At 36.4% G+C, this 21,049-nt stretch overlaps 1 protein-coding gene across 1 annotated transcript in view; it reads right to left on the bottom strand.

Annotated features, from left to right (window-relative positions):
* Positions 1 to 5,707: 5,707 nt before the first annotated feature.
* The window catches only part of PRAS40 (Proline-rich Akt substrate 40 kDa), a 57,449-nt gene continuing 42,107 nt past the window's right edge, over positions 5,708 to 21,049 (bottom strand). Inside the window, exons 2-4 of the mRNA XM_067770648.1 lie at positions 10,817 to 12,209; positions 9,691 to 9,878; positions 5,708 to 9,560 (exon numbers count right to left, since the gene is read on the bottom strand). Coding sequence (XP_067626749.1) covers positions 9,447 to 9,560; positions 9,691 to 9,878; positions 10,817 to 12,209 — 1,695 coding nt within the window. The 3' untranslated portion in view covers positions 5,708 to 9,446. The remainder of the gene's footprint in view (positions 9,561 to 9,690; positions 9,879 to 10,816; positions 12,210 to 21,049) is intronic.

Here is a 21,049-nt window from a genome sequence, read left to right as displayed (position 1 = left end):
CCGGGGTTATTTTTTTAAATCGCAGCCGAAGGCCTCCAACGCAGAGGTGTTTTGTGCAAAAAAAAAAAAAAACTATGGATCGGGTCCTATATTTCGGACCCTCTCGGGGTCATTTTTTTTTTTTTTTTGTAAAATCTTTCGACAGAAATAAAATTTTGAACTTCCGCTTTCGGATTTTAAAAACGCGAGTTCGAAACGCGTCTTTTAAAATTAGGTGGTGCACCGTCTTGTAAAAAGATACCATTTTATTTATTGAAAATTTGAAAAGATAATATGAAATATCTTTTAAAAATTTTTGTTCAAAATCAATAACAATTTTCTAATTAAAAAAATTACAAAAACCTTATTTTACTACAGAAAAAAGTCAACACAAAAAACTCGATACCCGTGCACTTTCCTCAACACACCCTCTTCCAAAAGTAACGAGTTTCAACAAAAATTTTTAACACATTTTGTTGAAACTCTTTGCTTTAAAAGAGGGTTACGAGGAAATGGGTCGCCAACTCGCGTTGTGCAATATTCTTCCTTTTCACAAATTCGTGTAGTTTAAATATTTCTTTTTAATATGGCACTTGTATTTGAATCATATTTATTTCAATTTTATTTGAAATATAAACTATTTCACTCTTTATTTTGAAATTTTTAGTGAATCAAAAATTATTAAGAAAAGTTTTTGAATGAAATGAATCCGCAACCAAAGAGTATAGATCAGGGCTGTTCAAAAAGTTTATCCGGATACATCCATACGGATATCCGTTGACACGGATAAAATCCGGACGACATGGATATCCGGTTAATATTCGTTTGTTACACTATCCGGATATCCGGATTTATGAAGATCCCTTTAATAACCGTATTTTTGGATATCAACAAATTGATGTACCATATACATATGTTTATTTAACATTAAATATAAAAAAAAAATTGTTGATGTTTGTAAAAATGTAGCTTTTCAATTTTTGATGGTAATTTAATAATCTACAGACATATTTTGTGAATAATTTATCGATGTTTGCTTCGTTCAATTCTGATATGCAGAAATTAAACTTTTATATTCCAGTATCCCGAATACGGATATCCGAATTTTCCGTTTACGAATCCGGATATCCAGATTTTTTGCTTAGCTATCCGGTTATTCGAATATCCGGTTTAACCGGATAGTTTGTGTTATTACCTAATATTTTTTTGATGTATATTGGAACTATTTTCCATCATCCCTTGTCAAATTTGGTTTTGAAACAAACCGGTTTTGGCGTTGTGCCATCATCAGTGTCGATTTTCGTTCAGATCTGTTGTTGTCGTTTGTCCTGTATTTATAATTCGTAGGTACATGAGCAGATATTGTCAGAATTGACGCTTGTGTATATATAGTTACATATGTGTATGTGCTGTGTGTTCATTCAGAGCCGAGGGTGGTTTTTACTGAGCGATTTGTGTAGCTGACTGGGGCAGGTAAAAATCCGTAATTTTAGTCGATTTACCTTCTTTGTGGATTTGTTTTGGCGCGTTAATTGTTTTGTGTTTATTGGTTGCTGTGTCTTTGTCTGTTGTGCCTGTGTGATTACTTTGTTTTTTGTAAACAAGTTTTAAAGGCTCCAATATATTTTTAATTTCGCTAAGTCCACTGAAAGCCAAATCCAGACCACTGTGCGCCGCAAAGATGAATTGTCCCTAGAGTTACATCTGCAAACCTTGAAAAATTTCAAATGAACTGCAAAAAAAGTTAGGTCATCAGAATATACCGTTGAGCAAATATCTAAAATAGTCGCAATTCCGCTGGATGATTTGAAATTTCAGCAAGGAATCATTTGTTTTCCTTTCAACGAATCTCAGGTTCCTGGAAATTATGGAGTTTATACAAATAACGTGTTTAAATGTGACTCCAATGTGAAATTAAAGTTCAAGCACAAATTTAAACCAAAAGCAATGCTGCTCTGATAGAGGAATTTCGGAGACTTGGCTCAAGACAAGTGGCCTTGTATTGAATCAAGAAAGAATATATGTGACCCGGTCTATGAAAAGGTGGCTTATGACTCTAAAAAGAAATTGCGAGAAACAGCTGGTAACAGCTAAATTCCGTGACCATTTATTATCAAATTTCAAAATAGTATAGCATTGCAGTCTAAGGACTTATACTTGAGAAAACTTATGCAACTTTTAGTTTATTTTTGAAATTTTTTTAGTTTTTATTATTATTTATTTTGAAAATCGCTTAATGTACATTATTTTCCATGAGAAAGCATATAAAAACATAAACTTAAAACTATTACAAATTAAACTAAAAGTGCAAATTTAATTTGAATGCAACATCATCATGATTGGCAACATTATTGAGTAGTATGCAGGACATATCGACTGCTGAGTGTAAATATCAAATTCTGAAATAGGGCTTATTTCAACGTTTTCTGGGATAAGGCGTTTTCGAAACGTCAGCCGGGATAGGGTGATATTTTACTCAGCAGTCGAAATGTACTATGTTGTATTTTTAACTGCGTTTATATTTAAAAGTAATAATAATAGTATGAGTAATGGTGCATACAATTTAATATTTAAGAGCATACAAAAGAGGTACATACGTCGAAAAACGTTTTCGGTTTACAATTTAATAAATGATTCGACAATTTCCGTATCAAGTTGACCAATATTTCACGTTGGTTTTATTTATTTCCTGCAAAATGCTTATCAAACGTTGACTTTGTTTTTGCTTTTGAAGAGATTGAAGTGTTATTTTCGTCAATTTCATAAAAAAATATATACTTATGCAAACCCAAACTGATAGCAGTCTGCACCGGTCATTGGGCAGTAGGTACGCATGCGGAAAAGATGGGCATTCCGTATAACGACTACTGCAGAAGCTGCAAAGATCCATATGCCAGGGAAACAGTAGAACACTTTATGTGTAAATGCCCGGCTCTAGCTAGAGCCCGCCTAAGGTTCCTTAGAACACCGTTTCTAGAAGACCTCAGAGGGTTATCTGTGATAGCAATCCCGAATATTCTTAATTTTATCAACAACTCTGGCTGATTGCAATACATTGACCATAACATTCCGTAGGTTTTTAGACGAGTTACGTGGCATCAAAACGGCTTTAAATAACTACTTGAACTCAGCCATTTCACCTACCTACCTACTATGCAAACCCATCTCAAAAACGTTATCGGAAATAAAAAAAAAAGATTTAAAAATATGGATTAAAATTTCGAACTTTTTTTTTTGAGTATGCAGCTTTGTAGCCCGATACATTTAAGAATAACAAATTAAGTTAAAAGCATATCAAAATTCGCATAGATTTTTGACAATTTCTTTTTTGTTTTTGAAGTGGTGTTTCAGATATTTTTTCATATACAAAAAATAATTGTTCCAGATTTCAAACACTAGATTTAGATTTTCCCCCATAACGCATTAAACCAGACAGATCAATTTAATATTACAAAATAGAGTCGCATTTGACAATACTTGCCCTCGTATATTTAAGTATGACCTATTGCTTTATCTGCAGCATTGATTTTTTCAGTATCCTAAACAAATACTACAATTATGCCTTTCTGATATAGAAAGTAGCGTGTAGGAAAATAACGCATGCGGTATGTATTTCCTTTTGTGGGAGGGTTTATATCCTTTTCCTGAGAGGAAATAGAAAAGTTTTAGTCGCCGCAAATGAATGGCTGGATCTACAGAGTATCACATTTCCCAGTACCTATGAAAGAAGTTATACTCGAAATCATTGCTGCACACATGTGAGCGAAATCCGTTGTCAAATTTGAGTCAATTGCGAAAAATGTTTTAAGTGACAAAATAAAGGGCCAATTAATGGTGACTTATCCATAACCAGATAAAATAGCTGATCGAACCAACCTTATGGAAATCAATGTAATCGATTAATGGCGCATTACCATAACGCTAAAGCCATAACCATACCATAGCCAACCAATTGGTTTCTGGTTTTTCGCCATATCCATAACTTTAAAATATTTGAGTTGGTGAATTTATTAACTTTTTGTATATTTTATTTATTGTTTTGGATACGTTTTGAATAAGAGACTTATTGTTTGTGGAATATGTTTGTAATTTTTTGCGTTTTCCTCAATTTTATGAAAATGTCAGATGTTTAAGGTTTTGGCACCATTAATCGATCACATTGGAGATGGTTATGGATATGGGTATGGTTACGACTATGGCGTTAGGGTTAAGGAAGTTTAACTGGCCTTTAAGGACATCAAAAAAAAACAGTCTATCAAGGAAATTCTCGCGTTTTCCTTACATTTTCTTTTTTAGTTTATCAAAAAACATGAAAACAGAAAGTGCTACAACGTTGTATGTGTGGAATATATAGCAGAGGTTTTATATCAGCGATGCTTCAAAAAATAAGAGCTTATAGGTTAGGTGTTTGCAAAAAAAAGTTTACCTTATCGGAACTTTACTTTAAACAGCTCTGGCTAAACCTGGAAACGTTTAGACAAGTATGCAATGCTGCCAGCCGTGTGATCAAACCCAACAGCCATTGTTCTCAGTTTCTCCTTTTTTTAACTATCCACTTGGGTCTCCTCTGTCTAACCTTCCTCCTCTCTTATTTCCTTTCCACTATGTATTTTCTACTTTGCCTTAATCGGCTCATTCAATTTACCTATCTTAATTTTCCTGTTAACGTCTATTTCTACTTTGTCTGGCCCTTATTCTTACTTTTACTCTCACTCTCCATATTTCAATTTACCTCTCCGCCTTGCCTCCAACTTCCTCTATCTTTTCTTCCCATTCCCTTTGTTTTCTCTTCTCTTTTCTTTCATGTCCCCGTTTGCCAAGTAGCAAATAGGACCAAAAGTTTTTTATGAGGGCCGTCAGTTTTTTTTTTTGGTGCTACCGCCTTCACCTGTCTGGTTTTATTGCGTCATAGATTTTACCAAGAAAAAACTACAATCGAAAAACTGAGGGCGACAACAGCAATACGCCAATACGGGATATAAAAAACCGTTATAACATACTTAGAAAAACATATCTTAGCTGTCTGGCCAAAAGCACGAGTGCGAATTTTTGAGTTGCAGGATTCACTCGGTTAACCCTTGAATATTCTATATTACATTAAAATACCAAGTACCAAGCATAAAAGGAAATCACGCTTTTTAATGTCTAAATAAAGTGAGCGCCTATCAAACATACGCTCGTTTTACAACTCGTTATAAGAGCCTTCTAAGATTGTATATGTTTTTAATTTTTGAAACTCATATTTCTCACATATATTGAACTCCTATTGGAATTACAATAATGAGTGCTTGGAAAATGTTTAAGGGGCTTCAACTTTAAAACTTGATTTCCTAACATTTTGCTTTGCACACATTCATGTGTATGGCAACATGGCTACCATTGTGAATTCATACAAGTGAGGTATGTTTGATAAAAACATTCACAATAGTAAACAGCCTCGATCACCTGTTCAATTGCTGTTCGATTACTTAAATTATTTGTTCACCAGTGTTTTTCAAACATGTTTGTAGGCGACTGATATATTGCATTATTTACGTATTTTAACGAATCTAGGGAAATGCCGCTTACTTGAAACCTTCTGTTAACGTTCAAATCGCTAAACTGTTGAATAAATCACTCCAAAATTCTGTATTGCAAAATGGTCTTTATTACACTACTTTGGGAGTAGTACAATTATACTGCACTTTGCAACTGATAGCATGTTTAAATCAAAACTGATTCATTATTACTCTCTGTTGCCTCGCCCGCATATATCACCAAAGGTCTAGACGTTTCACCTTCTAGAACTCTTGTATCTCCTACTTGGTAATTAGTTATATGCGTGTGTATGCGTGAGTAAGAACTGATGATTACATGTGTTTGTGAGTATCTCTTCGTTGCCTTCTATGTATGTGTATAAATTATGATTTATGTGTTCATGTACACAGTGGTTGCTTCAAGTTTTCTGTTGTTGCGTTATTGTTTACTAACAGCCTAGTGATGTCAAGATTCGCCACAATATTTTAAAATGCTTGCTTAACTGGCTGCTTACATTTAATCTATTAACTAGATTTTAGAAATGAATATTAATATGTAGTCTGCGTTTCTGAATACACATTTAAAAGAGAATCTGATTTGAAACACAAATGGGCAATTTATGGCACTTCAAATTAATAATCGAGAGCAAAAAAACAAACCTTTATTCCATTCTCTGGCTATTCACGACAGCCGCTCTTCCTGTCAGCTATTATTTGACAGGTGGGTATGGCAATGGAGGAATAGAAAGATTTTTCAATTGTATGAATTCACAATGATGGCTACAATATGGATTGTGTGAATGTTTGTTTGTTGTTTGAAAAAAAATAAATAAATAAAAAAATACGTCAGAGTTTCAATATAAACGGAGCTTTTATGTAGCAAATCTTCTTCATGCGTTTATTTTTTTCTTAAACTTTGTTGTTGTTTTATTGCTTGTATGTGCGCAATCGGAACACATTAGTAAATATAAAATATATTTATTTCAAATTTTGTTTTTCGTAAATTTTTTTTAGTGTTTTGTAACATTTACATAATAAGTACTACATCAGTTAATAACCAAATATGTATAAAACGCATTACTAACTTTATAGTAACGACATTTACTCATGCGCATCTAATATAGTATATTTGAATGTACTTAAATATATATGTATGCAATATAGTAATGAAAATATGCTTTGTTTAATAAACGTATGTATGTATGTATGTATGCATGAATATATGCAAGAATTTTATAATTGAAGCATTTAAACTTTATATTTTTCCTCTTCTCATTTTGAGCAAACTAGTATAGTTTAAAGAACAACATTACTACAAAAGTACATACATTAGAACATATCGAAAAAACAAATCTTTGCCTTTAAACCGTCATATAAAACATGCAAAATAGTTGCGAAGCGAAAAAAAACATTTCTCCTGTAGGCGAATTCAAATTCTTTTGTCGACATTTTTAAGAACCATTTATCACATGCTATTCTCTAACCCAGTTTCAACATCGCTTACGCAGTGAAATGAAATTGAAGAAAAATGGCTTAAGAGCTAACGCGTTTCAAAAAATTGCAATTGCAAAGGCTCCGACTCCCAGGAACGCAAGGAGTCATCTCCGCAAGCACTATAAAGAAATCCGGCAAACAAAGCACTGTAAAGAAATCCGTTTAAACCAAAGGAACATAAACCCGTTCTCAATGTGCAATGTTGAGACAAACAGACTTCCCAATCATCTTCTCAATTGCAATGTGGAATCAACCTCTATGACACCAATACCTCTTTGATCCAACTATGTTGAATAGCTGATCATATATTAACGAATACCGATAAAAAATTGTTATTGAAAACCGAAAGCAATGGCGAATGGCGTTAAAAAAAAGTTACTGAATTTCAGTACCGCGCACCCTATGTATCGATATTTTTAAATTTGTTGTCCAATCTTTGTATAACAGAATCGAACTGTTTTCTATTTTATAATGCTCTAATGGAGCTGCAGGTCAGTTCCGAATCAGACGTTATCCCATTTCACATCAATTTCACCGTTAGATGTTACTGCATACCTATCATTTAATGGTTGTTGTTTTAGCGATAAGGTTAGATAGATAGATAGATAATTAATTGAGGATCGCACTGCGACCATTGGTCTATTGTGCCCTCATCTGCTTCACAACACCTCATCCAAGCCCACATCTCTGAGGAACCCTAGCAGTTCACCTGGCTTGAGGGATTTGATGTGAGAATGTTCTGGCCATGGTGAGCCCAGAAACTTAGCCCTACGTCTTGAGATTGCATCACACTCCAGGAGGATATGGTCCGCCGTCTCCGCTGATCGATCACAAAATCGGCATGTGTTGTTCGATATTATACCCAGCTTTTGCATGTGGCTGTTCGGTCTACAGTGTCCTGTAAGAATAGCTGTTAGGATTCTTAGGTTATATTTCGAGAGGCCCATAAATGCCCTGTATCGAGTTGTGCAGTAATCCCCTAACAGTAGCTTAGATTGTCTCAGGCCTGGCATATTACGCCAGTGTTCTTCCCTCTTTTCCCTTTCTTCTACTAATAGATGCCCCCTAATTTCCTGCGGGCCTACTGGCAGGAACTGCTCGGGACCAATTGGTCGTATCGTTGCTGCCTCTCTGGCCAGGCTGTCCGCCTGCTCATTACCCTCGACTCCCCTGTGGCCAGGAACCCAGGCCACAGTAGTTCCTTGTGTGCTCCTAGTTGATAGCGATAAGGTTACTACCCGAAGGCTTTGGGGAGTGTTATCGATGTGATGGTCCTTTGCCGGATACAGATCCGGTACGCTCCGGTAACACATTTAATGGTAGTTTCTAGCTACGTATTACATCCGAATACCATGTGGTAGTTTTCATGTAACATCCAAAGCATACCTTATAATCAATACTAAACATTTAAGAATGCTCACCTTTAGCAAACTAATATATGATCATGTAAGAGTTCTATATGAGATATGAAAGTTAGGAGAAGTGTGCTCGAAACCTTTATGTGAAGCTTTCAGTATTTTTGGAGTGTGGCGAATGTTCACTGTCAGCCACGTACATAAAAATGGCAGGCTAAAATTTACCAAAAGGTACTACTATATCCAGCTAATGGGTTTTTAATTGTTGTTGTACAATTGTTTGGGTTGTCACGTATATATTGGCGGTAAAGATACGCAGTTTGTTAAATTCTTTACACGTAAATTTGATAAATCTGCATCGATCTGTAGTGATTAAATGCGACATCCTACATGTATTTGATAGGGTAGTTTGTTGGAATATGTGTTTTTTTGCACTCAGGTTGTTATCCGCGACCATAACGAGGTATCTTTGGTATCTGGTACTGGATTTGCAGGTTCGGCGTGGATGTGAAACTTTTGCCATAGCATACCATCATAAATTAAACATAATAAACTAACGATTACGGAATGTTAAACATTTGCGAAAAAAGTAAGAAATGAGTTTCAGGAAGTCAGGTATTTATTTACGGTTTTCTAAATATCCCCACAATGTATTGAGACAATACTACCTTTGTGAGATCGTGTACGTACATTCTTGCGAACTATTGTGGATGTGAGCGAACTTTTCTTAATTGGGGTTTTCTTTTTGGAGAGAAATGAGCAAACAGTTTCTGTTGAATACGAAACCTGGGCATCCCAACAGACATCTGATTGATACCGCCCCTGAGAACGTAAGAAGCAAAAAAAAAAAAAAAAACACAGGTCCACAGTGATATACAAACAGGCGTCGAACCTCTCTGAATTACCCGGCGAATACAATTCTTAACAATTCCTCTCCCTAGGGAAACTCCCGTTAGATATTGATGACAGTTTGTGAGCGGTCGCGCCTATTGGATGGGCGAAGCACTGCTACAATAACAGCTAACTTTTCCTGTTCTTTCGATATGCCCTAATGCACATATATTTGTATGTATGTATATATAATTAAAATTAACAATACAGCTTAAATTTGTGAGCGCATACGTGGGCGTGGCAAATCACCAAATACCGCTTCGCCATGTACACTTTTAGCCAAGGCTTTAATGCTCGCCGCAATATCTACGGTGTTGTCCAAATCCTTATAAAGAAAAATTAAAAGAATATATTACGTAAGTAAATTCAAATCAATAAATTTTAATACAATTTACGGCTGGCTCCTAGCCTTTTCTTTCTCTTCCACCCCAGTTCACAAAAATTATCCAACTTACATCTTCATCCACTACATTCATATAGGAACGTCCCACAGTCATTGGCGAATTTGCTATTTCAATTGGCAGACTTTTGGCGAAGTTCACGACATCGGCTGCGGTGGCTGCACCTGGTCGCTGTTGCTGTCCGACACCGATGGCACGCTTATTCATCGGTATGGGCATTGTGCTGTCCAAATCGAGTGCAACTGGAAATGCAAAAAAATACATGGATTAATTAGTTTTGTACTTTTTAATTTTACATTGGGAGCCATTGTGATCACGGGTGGGAGGGTCAGAATATACCCACGGTAGGTATGCCTGTCGTAAGAGGCGACTAAAATACCAGATTCAAGGGGCTGTGGAGCGCAACCCTTCAGATTGCCAGCGCAATATATAGCTTCTCCAAACCCAATTATCAACCTCACCTATCCGCGGCGAATCCTGTTTCACTAACAGACGAGGCTCTGGCGACACCAAGCTCCTCATGGAACTTGGGGGGTGGTGAGGGAGGGATGGCCTGAAGGTTTAATGTGGCTACATAAATTGTTCCCGAGATGGTCGGGCTAGCACCTTAATGGTGCTGTTACCGGAGCGTACCGGATCTGTATCCGGCAGAGGACGATCACATCGATAACACTCCCCAAAGCCGTCGGGGAGCAACCTTATCGCTACAACAACAACAACAACGGGTGGGACGAGTCATTATTGTTGCGGCAAAAACACCCCCGAAGGTTTCGGATTGATGAAATATAACTTTACTTCACAATTGCTTATTCAGTTCAAAGAGGTAATTACTAGCATTATTTTCCATCGGAAGGAATTTTGGGCTAACACAATTCTCGGCGTTAAAACATATGTTTATATAAAACCAATTACAATTTCAAGTCCCAACATTGTGCCAAGGGAATTTGGACGTGATAGTCGAGTCATTTCAATTTGAGATAAGAAGCTGAAAACTTGTAACGCTTTTTATTGCATTGTAAAGGTGGCATTAAAGATAGAAGAAAATCACGTGTGAGCGTTTGAAGATTTTCGAGGTCAAAAGTTGCAAATTTTAGTTTTTCGCAAATATCTCGGTACTAGGTATTACTTGTCAAACCCCCAAGAAATCGCCATATAAAACTTATATTCAATTTATTCTCACCTTCTGCCTCGGCGGCGTCATCTTCACTTTCGTCCACATCACTCATATCCCTGCCATTGTAATGATGTTGTTGTTGATGATAGTGTGGATGTATGTGGTTATTAAGGGTTCGTTGCAGTTGTTGCTGTTGTTGCTGTTGTTGATAAGGCAATTTTTGTGACAAGTTTGATATGAGCGCACTAAATGGCGTATTCACATTGACACCATTACCACCTGTCAAATTTGCTGAATTTCCGCCATCAATACCTTCCAATTCGAACAAACAATCATCGGCCACTTCAACGTTGGGTGTGGGGAATTGTTGTTGAAATGAATTGGCCGCAATTCGCACAAATTGTTGTTGTGTCAATGATGTCGGATGCTGATGTTGCTGCTGCTGTGGTCTAAATGTGGGACTATTTCCCACACTCATCGGCGTTGCTTCGGGTGTCGCTGGTGGTGTATCAAAATTCGATAGACGACGACCAATACTGCCCATATTGCCGACAATTGTTGTAGTCAATGCAGAGTTTGCTGAAGCACCACCACCACCAGCTCCACCCTGAGTATTTGTTACATCCATGGCACTGGTTAGTGTTGTTGTTGTAGGTGCTGTTGTATTCAACGGCATTGAAAGCATATGTAAGCCCATTATAGGATTAGGTGTTGTAGGGGTAGTGGGTGTTGTAACTAATGACATAATATCACGACGACTGCTGATCGTATTACGCCGACGTGTCGCAAAATTGCCACCACCTATAGCTTCCAAAGCTGGTGGTGCACGATCTAAATATTCGTTTGCCTGTTGTTCAGGCACATGCTGTATTAGGCGTCCAAGTAACGCATATTCCTGTTCGGCTTTTTCACGGAAGCTCTTTAGCAATGCAAATTGTTGTTCGGTATAACGTTGAATGCGTTCATCTGTTTCTGCTATTTCACGTTTCAGTCGGTGTTGTAAATTTTGCTGTAGTTGGCGTAAGCGTTGTTGTTTTATATCTGTGGGCTGTATTGCTCCCGTCGATAATGAACCTACCGTAAAATTTGGCGAGATTGCCTGCTCTGTTTGAAATTGTGGATGATCCATGATGAGTAAGCCGAATGTATCCGAATAGCATTTGTTAGCACGCCTCAGCGCCAATTCCTCGTTGTTTGTTAATAGTGAACAATTTATGAGAAATTGCGGTGGGTTAATGGAAAGTGGGGCGGGAGCACCATCTGCGGTTGGTACTGTAGGTAGTATTGGTGTAGGTAAGCGCTTGGCACAAAGCGCATTATTGCAATTAATACAAATGCTCAGCTGCCATGAATGGGTGAGCGGCTGATCTTGTTCAGTTGGCACATCTAAAGTTATGCTGTATACCAAATCGCGTTGACTCAGCGTATGGATGTTTAGATCTGTTATGGGACCAATCGCCTGGAAAGATGCAGAGCATACATTTGGGAGTTAGTTTGAAAGAAATCACATTGTAAGTATGCATTCAAGTGTAAGAATTTGTGTCTATAGCAGATGCAGATTAAATAATATGGAGCTCAATGTCACCATTGTCCACATGCCTAAAGGAATGATCGATAAAGTTTTGAAGGGTATGACACTGTATTGTATATCTTAGACCATTAGCAAGTAGAGAAATTTTCATATAAACTCAGTTCACCCAAATCATGGGTTGTGGTGATCATAGATGCGTAAAAAAATATTTCAACAATTTGTTGAAGGAAAATCTTAAACACCTTTCGAAAAAACAAAAATATCAGAGATATGTAGAAACAAGTAAGGAAGTCTAAGTTTGGGTGAAACCGAACATTACATACCCAGAGGTACACTCGAAATGCTGTTGTTGTTTGTTTTGTGTGCGTTGTAGTGTTCTGAACTAATTTTTCTTCTATTTATGGCTCCCGAAACATAGAAAATTTCTTAGTGATAAAAGGCGCGGTGTCACGCCTATTTTTTTTAAATTTGAAGTTTTTCCTATTTATTGTTATAAATCCACTTGGGAAATGAAATACCATTGATATAAAGCTCTTTTTTGCAAAGGTATATCTTATTTTATTCGTCCACGACCCTTTTCAAAACCTTTTACATAAAAGTGGGCGTGGTCCTTAACCGATTTCGTTAATTTTTCTTCAAATCATTCCTTATAGAAAAGGCAACCTCTCTGCCGAATTTTGTTACGATAGGTTCAAAGATTTTTGATTTATGATTAATAATATTTGTAAAATTGATTTTATCATAAGTGGGCGGTGCCACGCCCATTTTGAAAAATTTTTCAAAATTTTTATCAAGAGTCTCAATATCAGTCCACATGTCAAATTTCAACATTCTAGGTGTATTATTTACTAAATTATCAGGTTTTTTGTGTTTTCCAAAATTTTATATATATATAAAGTGGGCGTGGTTATCATCCGATTTCGCTCATTTTCAATACCAATCTATTCTGGGTCCAGATAAGCTAGTGTACCAAATTTGGTGAAGATATCTCAATATTTACTCAAGTTATCGTGCTAACGGAAGGACGGACGGACATGGCTCAATCAAATTTTTTTTCGATACTGATGATTTTGATATATGGAAGTCTATATCTATCTCGATTCCTTTACACCTGTACAATCAACCGTTATCCAATCAAAGTTAATATACTCTGTGTGCAAATCACGCTGATTATAAAAAAAAGGAAGTGAAAATACGGAACCTGTGGATTCAAAGATTTTGTACTCATAGGTAGAAAGAGCATATTTTTAGGCTTCACATTGATACATCAATTCAATTCATAAAGTCTTAATCAGAGCATCAAAAATGTAAAAGTTGTTGCAGTGTGAAACTATGGGTGTGATTTAAAATAGAGCCAAGAGAAATGTCTTTCCTTTAATCATGACCAGTTAATTGACAGCTTGAAATTTCACTAAACTTGATTTGGACGCAAGACTTGGTGGGGGTGTCCATTATTATTAGTGACTGCCGAGCAATGACTGAGAGTTGTAAAGAAATGCAATCCATACATGCAGAAAAGTTAGTTTTACTCTGCCAGTCTGGCAGTTAAATTCTCTAAAACAGGGATCGCCAAAAGCTTCTTAGGGAAGCGTGACCACACCTACTTTGAAATCCAAAAATAAAAAAATGGCGACGGAGCTACTAAAAGGTACACTGTAAAAACTTCGAAAATTTATAAAATACGATTTTTTTGAATATTTCGATCGTTGCGCCACCTAGCGGCGATTTTTTCATACGTCGCTTTCTATTTATGTATGTACTATGTGTTCCCAATATGAACCAAATCGGAAGAAAAAAATGGGGACTGAGCTACCAAAAAGTACACTGTAAAAACTTCGAAAATTCATAAACTACGATTTTTTTAATATTTCGATCCTTGCGCCACCTAGCGGCGATTTTTTTTATAGGTCGCTTTATTTTCATGTATGTATTGTGTTCCAAATATGAGCCAAATCGGACTACAAATACGATTTTTTTTAAATATCTCGATCCTTGCGCCACCTAGCGGCGATTTTTTTTTATAGGTCTCTTTCTATTTACGTATGTATTATGTGTTCCCAATATGAACCAAATCGGACCATAAATGTCATTTTTTTAAATATTTCGATACATGCGGCACCTATCGGAGTTTTTTTCTTATTATTGCATTTTCATCGGCTTCTGAACTATATTCCAAATTTCAAGCTTGTAGCTTATCGGGAAGTTACTTAAATTTCGATTACAAATTCTGTTCGCTACACTGAGTCAACCTAAATAAAACCGTTTAAAAAATTACGGCTATTATTTATTATATTCTATTAGAGAAATGAGTGATATTCTTAAATTATCTTCTTACTTCAAACTTTTCACTAATATGTATATTCCATATTCAATTATTAAGTTCAAGTGTGATGAAATAAATTTTTGTCAGTGCATGTCCTATTCTTCATTTTGTTTTCTAAAAAAAATAGCGACAGCCAATCAGCGATCAGAAATGGCGCTGGCACGTACACAAACCCAGTCGGGCTTGGTAGCTTTCAAAATTAACATATCGCATTGTTTTCTTGAATGTATTTAAAAATACTTCTACATGCGTTCAATTAAAATTTAATTTAATTTAAAATTTAATTATTAAATAAATCAAACAAAGCTTCATTGTTTTTGTACAGGTGAACCAAAAATATACCCAAACATAGTACTTCTAAAGTAATTTTACACGAAATTATAGCAGTTAGTTCCTAATGGGAACAGCAGAATACATTCGGTTGTGGGCGAGAGGATAGAATGTGTGTGCGCGGGGATGTGTGGTGCGCTTGCCCGAGCGTTTTAAAAAACAATTGCGTGAAAGCGTTTACGGGGTGACGATCACTGCTCTAAAATATATGTAAAACTCCTAATTTACCAGTTTGGTTACTCGATTTTATTTTACATTTTGTTATTTCATTATTAAAATAAGTAAAGGGAAAAGTAAAAAAAATCTCTCAAAAAGCGTAATCAACTATTCAACTACATTTGTTGGTACTATGGATTTTTTTTTGTTGAGATTTGATTGCGTGGAGGAGGACCTTTTTATCTTTGAAAGTACCAGTTCCAGGTTATTGTCCAATGCAAAAATGATTAATTTTTGGATTCACTTTCCAAAATGTATATGTACTAGAGATATACGCCGCCGATAAACGCCGCCGATTTTGGTCGTTTTTCGCACGCCGCCGCCGAATGTCAAAAATATCGGCGCGTCGGCGCGGCGTCCGGCGCGTTACTATATTTTCTACTCGTTTAACACTGTTTAGGCCATTTATTGTTGATGTCGAAAATTGGTCGGATATGGTCGAAAGTGGTATCAACGGATGCGCATCACTGCCAGTTATAAGAAACTAATTGCGAAATTGAACTCTTTATAACTATTCAAAAGTTATTTAAAATAACAGGCGCTTTCGATGTCAGCTTAACACGGACTTTCCATCACCCAATTCAGCAAGTTATTAAAACAAAATACTAAAAGAAAAGTTATATAATAAATTTATATGCTCACTTTGCATTTTTGAAAAAATTAATAATGAACAATTAATTCAAATAAAATGACCAAAGGCGAACATGTTTTTAAACTGTCTTCAAGAATAAGCGAAATCAGTGATGCAAAATCCTTTAGTAGGTTCTAGGGGCATAAACACTCCTTTGAAATTATTCTTACCTCATACTTAAGTTGAGGATATATGTACATATGAGAAGGGTTTGAAAAATCGCTTGGGCTTACATTCAAACATCTGTTGTTTATTTGCGAAACTATACAATAGCGTCTGAAATGTTAATTTTGATTTTCACACTTCATCCTTCAACACCCAAGTCTCCCGGTTTGACATTTCCTAAAGTTGGCGGCCCTATCCAAAACTAGTCCCTTGGAGTGAATCGCATTGATTATAGCCTATCAATCAAGTTTAACAATCACCTACACGTTACGACTCCTTTTACAAATGTCAATACGTAGGCACATATATCTACCAGGTGAGGCTTTGTTTCGCAAGAACACTCAAAGTGGTGAAGCAAAAGCTTTCCCAAGACAGTGGAAGTAATGACCGTGTGTGATACTACCCTAACGTAGTGGACAGTCGAACTTGTCTGAAAACTGAAGCTACGCGGTCATCCATAATGAGCTCCTATATCGTAAGGCCGGAAAACAGTAGTTAACAACTTTTAACTTAAAATCCGTCGACTTTCATTCTAAATTTGATTTAACGAAGACTATTGAAGTCAATGTTGTGAACACAAACGTCTGCAATCTTTGGTCTACATTTAAAAAATTTTATCCAGGGTCCTTGTAATACGATTATACGATTTTCACCCATTCCGCAATGACATCCACTTAGACGAGGGCGGCATCCTTGGCCGAATAGTCACTCCCTAACGTTTCAAGGTCCTTCTGTGGTGTAGCTCGGAAGCATAGCTCGACAAAAGCATCCGTTGGAAAGTCTTCGGAGCTACGCCTAGAGCTTCTAGGAAAGTGACGTCGACGAAGGTATGGGTTCGAAGCCGCAGTGCTATAGCTTCTGTGCTGGCATATGGTGTGAGGCTCAGGAGGCGTGGTAGCGACTGGTGGTAGGGATCCCTACTGTTCGCACATCGGGAATTATAGCTCTTAAAAACAGCCGAAAAAACTGGAGGCACCCTGGGCCAGGAGAGTCATGAGTATTAATAGACCATTAATAGCAACCCTATGTCGCCTTTATGCGTGACCGCCAAGGAGCGACAAATGATTTAAAGAAATTGTGTTCGCGACGATTATTAAGAGTTAACCCTAGGTGAAACTACGCTTTGCACGAGATATACAGGCAAAAGTGTGACTATTTTATGTATCTCTATTTCTTTTCAGCAGACGCAGCAGTACCCAATTCCATAGACCGGGGTTAGGTTCGAAGCCTCTCTAGAGCAAGCGAACGAGGGACAATCCCTTCGCAAGGAGCTACTCCTGAAAATTTTTGAACGGTCTTTTGATGCAAAAACCCCGGATCTTTCCGAAATGGCCAACACGTTGATTTCCTTAAATACATATAAACAAAACCTTTCCTAAATATTATTTTTTTAAATAGAAAAATCAAGCTTTTATAAAGTGATCGGTGTAAACCTCTACTGTAAAGCCGCCACCATTGTAGTGTTATGGTTTCGGGAGCTGCTGTGCCATCTGAAGTTCGTAGAATTACATTTATTGAGGTAAATATGGATCGTTTTAGATATAAGTCTTTATTTGAACATATTTTGAAACCATCGGTCGATAAATTGGAGCTCGGTGCAGATTGGATCTTCCAGAAGAATGACGAACCAAAGCACACGGTACATATATTTAAAAATTGGCTGCTTTACAATGCCCCAAGGCAATTAAATATCCCACCCCAAAGCGCAGACTTGAATATATTTAGGCATTTCTGGAAAATTTTAGAACGGAAAATAAGAGAAGGCCAGGTTTCCATTGCTGCTGTCGCTGAAAACGGCGAAAGAAATTGGGGATAGATATTACCTTTTTTGCATATAACATAAAAGCAACAGTGGGACGTCAATGAAATTTTTGTAAGTCCCACTTCCTATGTAAAAAAGATCAAATATAAAATTTCAGGGAAATTGGGAGACGTTTACATATGTAGCTTATATGGGAGTATGAGTAGCTTAATTTTTTTTTTTAAGAACAAAGCAAAAAACTAGCATAGATCTTTACGAAGTCAGTTTAAGAGATTTTAAAAAAATATTTGGTGTGGGCTTAAAACTGGATCTATTCTTCCCATTGTTTCACGTAAAAAAGGGTCTTCGACCTTTGATCCCTCTTCGCTTTGACTCCGTCTCACTGAAAAATTACTATTCACTTGATTACTGGTCAATCAGTAGGATCCCAAAATGTTACTTTTTACTCACATATACATACAACAATACCATATTCCTCTTCGAGGTTATGTCGAATGCTTTACAGTGCAGTACGATTTTGAGTGAAACCACACTGTTATTCGCGGAGTATAATATACAGCTTATATCCAGCGAAACAGGATAAAGAATCAAAACTTAGGTCAAAACGGACTTGGCAATGGTTCACATAACAAATCACAGAAATTTTGGGCTGGCCGTCATAGTTGTTGGATGGTAATTCTATAAATACTTTACGACTAGAGGGTAAAGTAGCTTTCACAGATAGGTATCCAACCAACTCAAGAGTAGCTTGGGAGACTAGAAAAGGACGCATCCCTGCCAAATCCTACCAAGCCGGTAGCCGAACATATATTGAGATACAAATTTTTATATTTAATCCATTTCAATTGACCTTTACATGAAAAGTCAAAGATTTTTGTAACAGAACATGACTTAAGTTAAGTAATTCCACATGACAATATGATACTTCAATGAACCCCAGCGGGTTAGGGGGTTAGAATATATCCGCGGTAGGTATGCCTGTCGTAAGAGGTGTCTAAAATAACAAATAGATTCAAGGGGTTGTGTAGCGCAACCCTTTCAGATTGCCAGCGCAATACATAGCTTCTCCAAACCCAATTGTCAACCTCACCTATCCGTGGCTGTTTCATTAACAGCCGAGGCTCTGGCGACCCCGAACTCCTCATGGATCTAGGGGATGGGAGGGTGGGATGGCCTAGAAGGTCGCATGTGGTCATAACAAATCGTTCCCGAGATGGTCGGGCTTGGTACCGGAACGTACCGGATCTGCATCCGGCAAAGGGCCATCAACATCGATAACACTCCCCAAGGTCTTCGGGGAGTGTCTTTATAGCTACAACAGCAACATACTTCAATGCATTTTGTATTCCAGGTATTACGGTTTAAGCGTAATGTAACCAATTAACGAATAAATATTCAATCCACACCTTACCTACCTATTAAATAAATAAAAATAAAATTAAAAAAAATTTAAGCAATTTCTTTATATAAATGGACAAAAATGAGCGAAAAATATCTCCTTATATAAAGACATATTCTTGCTAAACCTTGGTTTTTAAATTTTGACATAGAAATTGCAAAAATATTTATGAGAAGTAAAAATATAAAAGTGGAGCACACATTACTTGGATGGGAAAGTTGGTAGGAAAGGAGATATTATTAGTAAATCAATTGCGCTTCACCTTTATATTTTTACTTCTCATAAATATTTTTGCAATTTCTATGTCAAAATTTAAAAACCAAGGTTTAGCAAGAATATGTCTTTATATAAGGAGATATTTTTCGCTGATTTTTGTCCATTTATATAAAAGAAGTGCTTAAAATTTTTTTATTTTATCTTTATTTTCTCCTCTCTTACATTTTCTCGGTGTCTTAACCTATCTACTAAGTTTTACGTTTGTAGCTTAACCCATATATGCCCAGCGCCCCATTTTTAAAACGCCTTGTATTTATAACTTATTTAAAATCTAGCGAAGCAGTATCAGTAAATGTTTTAGTTTGGTATTTTTGTTATTAGCGACAACACCAGCACGTGCTTCGTTTTCGCCATTACCTTAGTTTATTCATAAAATGGTGAAGAGTAATTGGTGTTTTGTACGATGTACGATGTTGCGAAATAAAAAGTAAGTTTGCGTGGTTCTTTTTTTATAAATGTGATATTTTTCGTTTATGCTAACAGTTTTATCTATGTAAGATGCTAAACTAAAATAAACAAATGTGTTATCGTTTATGTGAACTTTTGTGAGCGATGTTTTGCGACGCCCCATTTTTTGGGCGCTGAGCACAGCTGCTCACATGATTTTGCACAAACTTTTTAAGAAAATTTGTTCAAATTTATTGGATATATCCATGCATTTGCGCTTTCTTTCATTCAATTTTTTCAAAATTTTATGGTGACTCCGCAATCCATAATACAGACTTAACTCTTGCTGATATAATAGACATATAAGACAATAAAGGCGATATTTTCAATGCTGCTGTCATTTCCCCTCTCGAAAATTAGTTGTTAAGTGATGAAGATGACACTGTTGAATGAGATTTTAATCATCTGTCAGGAAATAATTTGCCAGCATGTAATAAGAAAAAGTGGTAAGGCGTAAGGATGAATCAGATTTGGATGATAGTGATGACAACGTTCTCTATCACAATTGAAACTATACTATCAAGACCAAGTAATAAAGTTATAGAAAAAACCACCTCTAGAGAGGAAATGGTAAAAAACAAAGACTTTCCAACATATGAAAAGCAAGTTTGGAGTAAGCCTGACTTTCTCAACGATTTAGGAGCCCCGTGGAGTGGGTTTTTACAATGATGAGTTGATAGATTTAATAGTGCTGAACTCAAAAACGTTTGCTGCTTACGAAGGAAACGGAAATTGTACTTGTTATATTCTTATTGACTGGGTATTTTTCTAATTCAAGATATCGAATGTTTTGGGATACCGGTGCTGATACATATCATCTTAGCTTTGCTAATTCTATGCCTAGAGTGAGGTTCGAGCAAATTCTAAGTTATATGCACGTAAGCGACAATACTTCATAAGTTCACAGTGATAAGTTTACAAAGATTCGGCCATTGTGGGATAAGCTAAATACCAGATAAATGACATACTTCCCGAACTACCATACCATAAGTTCAAGTTTATATCGATAACTTTTTTTACGTCTCTCCGTTTGCCTACGGCGTTGAAGGAATCTTGGCATCATATTTAACTAACTCTATTTTATAATTTTCCTTAATAAAATAAAGGTCATAATTTTTTCTAAGTTCAGCTACTTAATACATTTTTATTGCTCTCTGGCATGACTAGCGCCCCAATTTTGGGGCGGCCTTTTTCTAAAAACCGGCGAGAGATGTGAATG

This window comes from Eurosta solidaginis, chromosome 3, assembly GCF_040869045.1.
Source record: "Eurosta solidaginis isolate ZX-2024a chromosome 3, ASM4086904v1, whole genome shotgun sequence".
Taxonomy (NCBI): Eukaryota; Metazoa; Arthropoda; class Insecta; order Diptera; family Tephritidae; genus Eurosta; species Eurosta solidaginis.
This window is presented reverse-complemented; position numbering and strand designations above follow the sequence as displayed.